This window comes from Microplitis demolitor, chromosome 7 (assembly GCF_026212275.2).
Source record: "Microplitis demolitor isolate Queensland-Clemson2020A chromosome 7, iyMicDemo2.1a, whole genome shotgun sequence".
NCBI lineage: Eukaryota > Metazoa > Arthropoda > Insecta > Hymenoptera > Braconidae > Microplitis > Microplitis demolitor.
Genome location: NC_068551.1, coordinates 17,443,528 through 17,455,841, shown reverse-complemented (window position 1 = coordinate 17,455,841; position 12,314 = coordinate 17,443,528). Strand labels below are relative to the sequence as shown.

General features: G+C 28.2%; 1 protein-coding gene across 9 annotated transcripts in view; it reads right to left on the bottom strand.

The window, feature by feature from the left end:
- Positions 1 to 12,314, bottom strand: part of LOC103574085 (mucin-5AC) — a 46,386-nt gene that overhangs the window by 10,320 nt on the left and 23,752 nt on the right. For all 9 annotated transcript variants that reach the window (XM_053740391.1, XM_053740393.1, XM_053740395.1 and 6 more), the window contains 7 exons: positions 10,339 to 10,475; positions 7,888 to 8,170; positions 6,220 to 6,337; positions 3,333 to 3,471; positions 3,038 to 3,113; positions 2,748 to 2,971; positions 2,590 to 2,662 (listed from right to left, as the gene is read on the bottom strand). In XM_053740391.1, the coding sequence (XP_053596366.1) occupies positions 2,590 to 2,662; positions 2,748 to 2,971; positions 3,038 to 3,113; positions 3,333 to 3,471; positions 6,220 to 6,337; positions 7,888 to 8,170; positions 10,339 to 10,475 (1,050 nt within the window). The remainder of the gene's footprint in view (positions 1 to 2,589; positions 2,663 to 2,747; positions 2,972 to 3,037; positions 3,114 to 3,332; positions 3,472 to 6,219; positions 6,338 to 7,887; positions 8,171 to 10,338; positions 10,476 to 12,314) is intronic.

The following is a 12,314-nucleotide window of genomic DNA, read 5'->3' as shown; positions in this document are numbered from 1 at the left end:
CAAGTCGTCGTTATTTATCTTTTTTTTTTTCAACTAATTTACTAAAAAATATATTATGATTAACTAGAGTCTATTATTAGAACGGCAACTGTTTAAATTATATAATTAGGGTAGACAAAAAAAGGATTTGTTAATGCAAAATATTTTTACTTGACCCAAAAAATTTTTTCGACTTTTTTTTTATTTAAGAAAATTTTTTGAAAACCAATTTTCTCCGATAATGTAAAAGTTTTCTCAGACCAAGAAAAATTCTCTTCGCTCAAGAAAATCTTCGAAAACGTTTATCTTTAAAAATATTTTCTTGACTCAAGAAAAATTTTTTTTCTGTGCAATAAAATTTTTATGTAAATTTTTGAAATGTTGCTCCCAAAAAAAATCCGGCCGTAGTAGCCAAGAACGGTACCTCTACTCTACCCTATATAGAGTTTGGAAAATTCAGTTCACTTTGAAAACTTTTCGGGTTTGCTTAGAGCAGTCCAGAACAAGCAGCCGAACACGCCATTAATTAAAGAGCTTAATTTAAAAAAAAGCAAAAGTACAAAAAGTAGAAGAAGAAGATAACTTGAGAAGTTTCATCCAACTACACGATAACGAGATGATAATCATTCAATGATGAATGAAGAGTAGTTTAATAAAGGGATCTATATATCAGCAATTAAGTATCATGTCAATCAGATAAATTGATTGTTAAGACAGACGTTTTTTAATGAGAGGACAATATAAAACGTACGTTTGCGCTGTACCCTCGGTGAGGGCCTTCTTTGGAGTGGCGTGGGCCCAGGGCCAGGTGGCGGTGGTAACGGTGGTATGGGTTGCTCATTCAAAGTAGACGATTTCACCGACGACACAACAACAGGGGGTTTTGAGGAAGAGGAGGACGGCATAGACGACTTAGACGACTCTCTTATGCTCCAACGTACACGTCCGACCGCTGAAACACCCGCTACTACGTTGCCTAATCGTATAATCACTATTTTTTATCACGTGTCACGCTCGATCAAAGTCTTATCTGTGCGATTGTTTTACTTGATTGGATATTACGTGTGTACATTTTTTTTTTTTTAATTAGTAAGGTATTTTTCAAATTCTTTTACTTAAATTATAAATTTCTAATTACAAGTAAAGGATTTATTTTAAACAAAAATCATGCATTTTTTAAACATTATAAATATCTATCGCTCGACTAATTTATTTTAGAAAAATCGATAAATTAGTTAACTAAGTTGTTAATTAAAATATTTTTTTAATACATGCAGACTTTAATTTGAGCGACGAATACAATTTTAACAATTGGATCAGAAAACTCCGTAGTAAACAAGTTTCAATTAATTAGCTAACGACAATTAGACGTACTCGGCGAGCAAACGAGCAGTCAATCAATCAATTTACAATAATATAATCTTATATGTATAGTAGGGTAATCATTATTTTTTAAACTTATCAATTTTATCCCAAAATATATTTTTATTTTTATCTAAATAAAGAGCTAATTTGAGTGATTCAAAAATTTTAGAGGGTTCCTTTTTTTCAATTGGAGCGCTCATATGAGTCTTTTTAATTATAAAAAAAATAAAAAAAACAAATCACAACTTTCTTTAGCTAAAAAAAAATTAATTATTCATTTATGCAAATTTAAATTACTGTTAAAAAAATATATAAATTTACTCAGGTATGAAAAAATTGTATTTAATTTTTTTAAATTTACAGAAAATTAATATTCATATTTTTACTTATTTATATGTCTGTGTAAAAATGTATTAAATTTTCTAATATTAAACCCAAAAATATATAGAAATTTTTTTTTTAATTATAAAAAAGCGAATTACTTGCAAGTTTATTTGATAGAAAATTTTTTAATTCAAATTTAAATTTAAATAAAAATTAACTCAGGCATAAAAAAAAATTTGTATTTTATTTTTTAAAATTTACTGAAAATTAATATTCATATTTTTGCTTCATTGTCAGATGAGTATAAATATATTCCCAAAAAAGTGATAAAAAATAAAATAACCACAAACTATTTTCATAAATTTTTAAATTTCAAAATTACGAGCGACTTCTAAAAATAATTCTGTGGCACTCAAACTTTTAAAGGCTTTTAATTTTAATAATAATAAATGCTAGCAGTTTAAATGTCACCTAAAACATACTTTGGGGTGAAACTGATTAATTTAAAAAATGACATTAATAATTGACATCTTAATTCGTAGGATAATAAACTAATTGATGGATACTTATAACTGTATGCAAAAAAATGCAGTAGAAATATTAACGATCATAAATAGTGGGTTATAATATTGGTAATAATTTAAAGAGGATAGTGGTAATAGTGGTAGTGGTGGTGGCAATTGGTGTTGGTACATAAAGTGGTGGGTTGATATAAGGAAATTTTATATAGTAGATAAAGAGTGGAGGTGGTGGTTTGTTGAGAGTAGAGAGACTTTGCGACGATCGATCGAGACACGAACCAAACAGTTCTCGTATATACTATTCTGTATATATATATATAAATATACATTTATATATATATATTAGGCTGACGTGAGCCAATCACCTGGGAGAACTTAAAACGTCAGGGACTTTACTTACTCGGACGTGGATGCCTTTCTGGCTCGCCACTTCTGTCTCTCGGTTCTTTATCTTTATGTTCTTTTTCTTTTTCCTTAAAAATAAAGATATAAAAAAGTATTAATCTTAACTGTCTACTTAAAAATAATAGAGGTTTATTATCTGTTGAACAAGATTACCTTGATATCTTTGCTAACTGAGGGTGTTCTTGGTGTTTGTCGCTTTGGAGATCTACTTAATGGACCCATACTTTGAGAACGACCAGTTCGCGGACTATTCTTGGGGCTTGATTTAGTTCGCGGTTGAATTTCTTCACGGTGAGATTCTTTTGAGTCATCACGACGTCGCGGCACTACTGGCTCCAGCTTCTCTCTTGTTGGAGAAGGCAGTAATGCGCCATCACCTAAATTTTTATTTTTAAAATTAGATATTCAAATAATAATAACAATAATTATGATTCAAATCTTACATATCCCGGTGGTGCGATCTAAATGATGACGGAACAAAAATTCTTTTCTAGCACGAGCTATAGCCTTCTCGGTATCCTAAAATAATTGAAATATTATTTATTTACATGTATGAAGTTTATGGGTAACATCTTGAGATATTTCTCTTGATTCTAAGCATCAAATATTAACTGACTCAAGGTTGCACACTAAATGAAATATTTTTAAAGCTTTTAATAATAATTCATTCGTTTGTAAAATATGTGATGCTGGAAAATAGTATACTGTAACTTAATTTTATGTAGACTGAATACTAACAACAGCTTTCAAATCATCTTGCAGAATTTCATAAATTGGTCTCGCTTGTACAGACGATGGTCTTCCAGCTGGTGGCATATTTGAAATAGGCGCAACCTTCCGCGTATTTTCTTTCTCTTTTTCTTCTTTGGTAACCGACCTATAATAATAAAAATAATATAATATAATATAATAATAGTAGTAATAGAAATAAATGACAATAAAAATTGATAAATTGTGAACAGTAACGATGAAAGAACAACTACGACAGGTTTCCACAAGTGTAGGTGCTAATTTTATTTTTTCTAGATATTAAAAAAAATATCATACAGTAAAATATCAATTTCATCAGGCATCACTCGATTAACAGCTAGTGCTAAATAAAAACACTAAAAAAATAGCGGAGTAAATTCGGAGTGGATGACTGTTTATTTATTTGATCATCTCGGAGTGAAATTTACTCCGAAGGGGAGTTTATTTTAATATTAAAATTCTGAATCGGTGAATGCGGATTTAAATGAAATCCAAATCATTAATCTGAAAAAACAAAACCTCGATTTATTCCGAATGCGGGGTGATTTTTTTTTACTCCGAAACTCCGAGTGACGGAATTAATTCAGATTGAATTAAAATCCATATCACTACGAATTTACTCCCAATTTTTTACAGTGTAGTGTAAATGTAAATGAATTTGAGTAAATGTAAAATTTAAAACGAGTGTGAATGTAGCAGACAGACAAATTTAAAAATATAAATAAATAGAGTAAATATTTATAAAAAATGCACTTATTAATTTTTAAATTTTATGTTATTAATTATTAATACTTTATTGATAATTTTAAATTTATCTGATGTCTGCTATATTTACATTCATAAATTTAAATGAGTGAGAATGTGGCTGACAACTGGAAATTTAAAAAATTTTTTAATAAATAAATAAATAACATTCAAGTAGAGTAAAATTAAAAAATGCGTAATTAGATAATTAAAAAATCAGTATGCGCATTATTTTCAATTTCATTATTTTAATTAATTTATTTACTGATGTTAAATTTATAAATTGTCATATTTGCTGCATTTACACTCAGAAATTTAACTAAAATAATTAATGTTTTTTAAAAACAAATAAAATGTTCAAGTGTAAATATTTAAATAATGATGTAATAGTATATTGTGTAACAAGGGATGAAACACACGATTCCAGACCAGGGTGAAGTTGGCTGCCCTAGGGCTGACATCACCCGCAATCTGAAATCGTGTTTCATCTTGAGTTTTCATGGTTACCTGCATTAGAACTTAAAGTTTCAATGTCAGCAGTCAGTCAGAAACCCGTTAATTTAAGATCAATAGAGAGATCAACTATTAGCGTAAGCGTAAATTGTAATTTGTAGTTTAAAATTAAGTAAAAACTTCAAATAATATTTATTATTTACACTGATTTTTATAAAACTTAATCACAGTAAGAACTGTCTTTTGCGTAAATAAATTAATGGTCCGAAATTACGAAGAAACAACTAAATGACGAGTAAGAGACCGAGTATCAGATCACTCATATATTTGTATATATTTACGAAATTAATCGAATACTAGTTCCCTGATCGGATCCTAGATCTTTTACAGTATCAGAGTTTAAATTGGAAATGCCTTCAATCAACGGGAAAAATAATGTATTACACATCAAAGGAGTAAAGTAAGACATAATTACCGAAAGCGAGGGTGACAAACACGCGGATTAGAACACTTTACCTTCCTCCGTGGTTTGTATACGATTTTTCACCGCATCTGCACCTGAAAGTTAAAATTTTTGCTTCTGTTTATACAAAGAGTGGCGCATACGCTAATTTTTATGATTTGTTTTCTCATAAAAGGAAAGAACGACTCTAAACAGGGTAGGAATGTAAACTTTGTGTGCAGATCTGGTGAAAAATCATACACCCCGAGGAAGGAAGGACATCCCAATCCGCGTGTTTATTCCCAAGGGACAAAACACATATGCTTCTGCCCGCTGATTGAAAGCATTCGCCATTTACACGTTTGCTAATATTTGTTCGCGTCATTGGACTGAAATTATCTTGTTCCGACTGGCTGTACAAATACTGAAACTTTAAATTTCGATGCTGGTATCGTGTAAATAATTTATTATAAAGAATAATAATAATAATAATAATAATAATAATAATAATAATAATAATAATAATAATTATAATTATAAAGGTGAACATCGAGTATTCATTAGTACTGGCCTGGCGAGGGACAGTGCGTTGAGGGCGTGATTATTTGAAACACGATTCCATAGTGTAGCTTCCTCTTCAGATGCCAGACAACTTCCCCATTCGCGGTGCTTATTTAATTAATAAGCGTTAAAAAAAATAATAACAACAGTAATTAATATTATGTAAGAGGGAATATTTTTTTTTAATTGTAAAAGACTAAGTAAAAATTAATAGACAATTGTGAAACGAAACTAAACAGCACAAGGACACAAATTACCTTGTACTCATCGGCAAGTCGTCTAAGTTCAATGATCTCATTTGTCAAGTACTCATTATCCACTGGCGCTTTACTTATCTTGAATATTTTATTTTCTTCGGCGATATTGTTGTCGATAATACGCACACCTTTACCAGCATATTTTCTTGGTCTGTAAATTACAAATCAATAAAATGCTAATATACTTTCAAATAACCATCATTAAACACACCCTGTCGTAGTTGCCTTTATTTCCTGTAATTTAACTTATAATAATAATAATAATATTAATAATAAATTAAAAAAAAGTAATAATTATTATTATCATTGAGTATTCCTGTAATGATTTATAGAACCATAAATCAAAGAGTGATTTAAAAATAATCAAAGTATAAGAAATTGAATAAAAGAGTTTGGTAAAAAAAATGAGGACACTGACCTGAAGGCAACTTTGAGGTCAGCAAGATCCTCATCACGTTCTTCAGCTTCAAGAACGACTCCGTCAATATTATCAGTATTATTGCCCACTAGTGGTTCGAGCTCAGATGGTTGTACTCCTGTAGTAAAAATAAAAATCGATATTAGTATCTACTGAGTATGAATACTAATCCAATTGTAGGGATTCGACACGTGTAAGTGACGAGCATTGACAAATTGAGAAGCCGTACATAATATTCATTAGTTATAAAGCTAGATATATACTGAGAAAAAAATTAAATTCCAGTAATTATTTGTCGTGTTTCCATAAAACTTAAAATAAGTCAGTTTTTCTAAAATTAAATTGGTAGTTTTTATTTTAAGAAAATTGCAGTTTTACTTTAGTAGTAAATTTATGAAAGCATCGATTACTTAAAGCGTAAATATTTCTTCAATTTAGTGGGTATGCTTTCATTTTTATTACAATTAAAAACTTCAGTAAAACAATTAATTGGTTAAATAAAAAAAGTATTTGTTTTTATAAAGAAATGAAATTTCTCATTGGTATTGATAAAAATATGTAGTATATTAATTTTTTCGAGAATTATAAACTATTAAAAATTTTAATTTTATTAATTTTTTGTGTAAATTAATAATTAAGATGACAAACATTGATTAATAACTTAAGAGTTAATTAAAAACATGGTTTATAATAAGCCACCGAGTAGGATAAGTCTTGCGTGATCGGGCTAGGTTCGAATCTAAGGTAAGGTGAAATTATTTATTTATAAAAAAAATGTTTGTCAAGGTACGAAGCTAATCTAGACAACGTTAGATAAAAAAAGGCATGTCTAATGATATTTTTTTAACAAAATCAAATTTTTTTTTTTATGTTAAGTAAATAAAATACTTCAGTAAAGCATTTTTTCTTGAAAATATAAATTTTTTTCTCTGTGTACACTATAAAAAATTTTTGGATTCAGTGTAATGGTGTAAAAATTTATAATCCTGAATTTAGCAGACAATTAACAATTTTTGAATTTTTATTTTTTAACAATTTAATTAAAAAAAAAAAAAAAAAAAAAAAAACTAAAAATATGCACCAGTAGAAAATTTAAAAAAAATTTTTCGATCATAAAGCACACTCTGATGCTTCGCATCATGAGTCATGCAAAACTCTAAGTGCAATTTTTTTAAATTTAAATTTATATCATTTAAATTTATTGTTTTGAAAGAAATCAAAAAATTATTAAACGTCAACTAACTTCAGTATCATAAAAATTTTGGTGTAAATTACACCAAATATAGTTTTAAATTTATGCGGTGAATTAAAAATTTTTACATCGTCAAACGTGTAAATTTGTTATTTATGATTGCATTAAGAAAAATAATCATACAAATATTAAAATGTTCAAAATACTATTTAATATCTAGATATAATTAATATAGTTATTGATTAAGTAGTTAGAAATATTAAATGATCATTTGTTGCTCATTAATCACAACAATAAGGAGTAGCTCGAAATGATCTCAAAAAAGTAGATGACACCGTTAAAATTACATGGATGGATTACACCAAGGATTTTTACACCATTATTTGACACTACACAACCGTGTAAAGTTCTCGAGGTCGTTTTTACACCAAAATGTTTTACAGTGTAGATAAAAAAGTAAGGTGTATATGTATTACCATCGCGTTTGTGATCAACATCTCCAGGTCGTTTTTTCATGTGAACTGGGGCAGGTCCTGATGAAGGTATCCCTTGTTTTAGTGCACCCATGCTCAATGATTTTCTTGGTGGTCCACCGGCATTACCACTAGCACCGCCAGCTGCTGGTAGCTGTGCTACAGTATCGCCATTTGTCAGCTGGGCTCGCCTTGGCCAAGCGAATTGCAATCGATACTCAGTACTTATCCGTGAAATCGCCTTACTCAGCTGGCTTGCTGGTAGTACTGTGCTTCCTGTCACCTCCTGTTTTTTTTTACAGATAAGTATATATACATGTATACAGATTGATTGATTGAAAAAAAAAAATAAGAGTTAGAAAGGAGCAAGAACAAAAGGACACTTTTTAAATGTGTCGATAGGGTCAGAGGAGTGAGTTGCTGATAGTTTTATGTCAAAATGACGCTTCAGCAGACTGGTATTGTGTATATTGGATAGAAAAGTTTAGCTGAAAGGAGATAAAAGAGTATGCTCCAGGCATTTTCAATTTATTGAACACATTTTTTATTTCTTTTGCAGATTTTATTGTGTAATTAAATTTTTTTTATCGGAATTAATTTTACTTCGAATTGATGAATTCAAATGGACAAAAAAATTTAAGCTTCTTGTGTCGTAATTTTTTTTTTTTATTTGACTAAGGGGATTATATTAATTGATACATTTTCTTATTCAACAAAGTAGCTAAGATTATATTGATCAATATTTGCATAATTAACTGATGATATTGATAGTAAAAACCTGTGGGTATTAAAATATAAAAAAAATTTCTTGGAGATTTAGATTTAAAAGTATAATTTACTTAAATACTTTAATTTTTTAATTAAATAAAAATTTTTAATTACTTTGTGATAAAAAATATTTTTAAAAATTACTTAGTAAATTTTTTTAATTAAATCAATTATGTTAATGACTTTATATATTTTAATTAATAAATATTTTTATGCAATTTAATTTACTTTTAATTAATAAATTTATATTAATCAATTTAAGTTATTTATTTTATTATGGTTTGAATTTATGCGTAAAAAATATTTAAAATCAAATTTTTTGCGGCAAATTTAAAAAAATGACAATAAATTAGAGTACATTGAATGTAATTACACACTGTAATTTAATGTAGTACCAAAGGTTGAAACCATAATTCAGTTGATAATATAAATTATTTAAATTCGGTGTATCCAATTTAAATATCACGTAAAACCATAAACAACTTACCAATTACGAAAGAGAAGTAGATAGAAAAGGGGAGAATTTTAACTCGGATTGCACTTTCAAAGTAACTATATATGTACCATGATAATAATATCGTAATAGATTGAAGATTGTACGGCATTTAACTATCAGAGAACTGAATTTCGAAACTACGATTAAATTTGTAAAATAAGTACTTTTAATATTGACAAATAAACTTTTGATGTTGAGATTGATAAAGTTGTCAAGGATATTACAGAATTTAATTATTTAAAATTTTTCTTTTATTAAATCAACTTTTTTTTTCTTTCTTAAAAATTTCTCATTTTATAAGTGAAATTGAAAAGCAGCAAAACTTGTTTTTAAAATATTTTTTTCCAATGTCAATTACCCAAGTAGCACAGAGTCAACTTTAAGATGTCTTTTAAAAGAATAAGACGAATTTTTTTTTGTCTCAAAGTCACCTTTTTTTATATAAATATGACATGCAAATGTTGGTTCCGGAGACAGAGCCCAGTTGTGTTGTTTTTCCTGCTTTATTTCAATTAAAAAATCATTTAGATGACTTATTTTACCACTATTTGTAATTTACTTTTTGTCATCACTTGTCTTAAGACTTTTAAGTACATATTTTTTCGTCGAAATAAATTTCTGATCGTTTTGTCAACATATTGGTGTCTTATCGATTTGTCAAAAAGTAGCCTACAAACTGATATCTTGTAGATGTCTCAAAGGCAAGTGTGCTACTTGAGTATTACTTTTTAATCAAAGAAAACTTTATCAAAGAATTTTTATTCTTTTTTTAATTTAAAATTTTCATTCGTTACTTGCTCCTATTTTATTTATAAAACATTTTCTAGATTTAAAAAAAAAAATTGCGTACACGAGTTCTTACACTGTCAAAAATCGGGAGTAAATTCAGAGTGATTATGGATTTTATTTGAATTTGCATTTACTCAGATTCAGAGTTTTAATACTAAAATAAACTTCCTTTAGGAGTGAGTCAGTTAGGAGGATTCATATACGTTCATATACGGCCATATATAAAGGCAAAGAAATTTTTTCTAACTTTACACAAATCACATAAGATTATATATGGTCATGTATGATCATACATGATACAACATAAAGTATTTTTACTCCCAGGTCTGCTCTACTTTAATTACCATTTAATTGGTTAAATTAAAATAAAGAAAAAAAATGTTTCAAGGAAAAAACTTTACCCGAACTTTATCAGCCACGACATTGGTGTCCACGGCATCAATTCCACCAGCGTCAGCGGCAGTGATGAATTCATGATGTCTGTAAGCAAGCTCCGGGCACTTCTTTCGTCTCGGCAATGGAGGTTCCAATGTTGGTCCTGTAAATTTAAGCGATTCATCGTCAATAGTCGCCTCTCTACACTGATACATACACAGCTATAAATATGTATATACACATGTAAGTTTAAAGAGCGTTATATATATTCATCGTGAATGCTCGAGAACATAAAATGCTATACTATTCAGCAAGTAAAATTTACACTATATGACTAGAACAGGGTTACGGCGGATTTAAAAAGCTGGCTATTAAATGATTCAACTTGCACCGTTATTTATTCCTAACTCGATGACCCTCGACCGCTTTTCGTCTCGTGCACGATCAACTCGATCCCTCATGTCGCACCAACGCAAACATGCTCAACTACAAAGTCCTTTGTGATATATTATCGCTCAATATTTATTAATTAACTCAAACCAGTTCTCCAAACTTTATTGTTTCCACGACAATGCATTTATTAATTAGAAAAAAACCTAATTAATTATTGCATAACTCTATGAAATTTAATATTAAATGTAATTACGACAATTATTGTTATTGTTATTTTGACATATAACGCAAGACACGAGGGATCGATATCAACTTGACCTCGAACTTGCTTATAAACTTACAAATTACTCTAGTCTAAATAATTAATTGTCTCTATTGTCTTTCTAAAAAAATATTTAAAGAAAAAGCTTTCAAACCTATTTATAGAAAAGTCATTTATTATTCAAGGAATGATGTGCGGGCACTAAAATCATTTTGATTCATCAATTTACTTGTTTTTCAAGAAATTTATGCAATGAAATGTTACTGAAAAACTGAAATTTTAAATAATTTTTAGAGATTCAAAAAATTATGATACTGAAGTTAGCCGGCGTCCAATTATTTTTGTTTTTTTTTTTTTTTTTTAATGATAAATTATAAAAAAAAATATTTGAAAAAATTATACCTATGGTTTGTTAAATTTTCTGCATGTGCATTTTTTTATTTATTATGTTTTTAAATTTTTTTGTTAAAAAAAAAATATCTGTAGATAGTAAATTGTCTGTTAACTTCAGGATCATAAAAAATTACACAGAAAAAAAGGATTTTTTAGCGCAAAAAATTTTTACTCTTTCCAAGAAAATTTTTACTTGTCCTAATAAATTTTTTGCATCATAAATTTTCGAATGAAAACGAAAATTTTCTTGGGGCGAGAGAAAATTTTTTATGAGTAAATTTAACAGACATCAGACAAATTTAAAATTATAAATAAATAGATAAAATAATAAAAAAAAAAATATTTATAAATATATATATTTTTTAAAAATTTAATTTTAGTAATTATTTACACTTGATTAATAATTTTAAATTAGTCTGATGTCTGCTACATTCACACGCATAATTTTTTCTAGTCCTACGAGAATTTTCGTTTTCATTTCATAATAAAAACTTTTTCTTGCACCAAAAAATCCTTTTTTTCTGTGCACTTTATTATTATTATATGCACGTCACTTCATAATCCAGAATATATATAACAGCATGCACGAACTCTCAAGCTCTAAAACTTGCGCCTGGTCGCAGGTGCACGTTTAGTTTCTGTCAAGAATAAAAAAAGAAAAAATGTATATTTATAAAAAATAAAAAATGCGGGTTCTTATTCATAAAAGTTAGGATGCGTGCAAAGAATATTTTTTTTTCCATACAATCTTTTATTTTAAATTTTTCCAATCTTTTATTTATACTTGTGTGCATTGTTTTTATTTATATATCGTTCCGGGCTTATTCTGTGTAGTCACAGTTTAGAGAAACTCGGGAAGTGGGTGGCAGTAGGAGGCTCTGTATAATATACAATATACAAAATATGTATCAGTACTTGTTATTTTTATTAGACTGTGGGTTATAGATATCACAT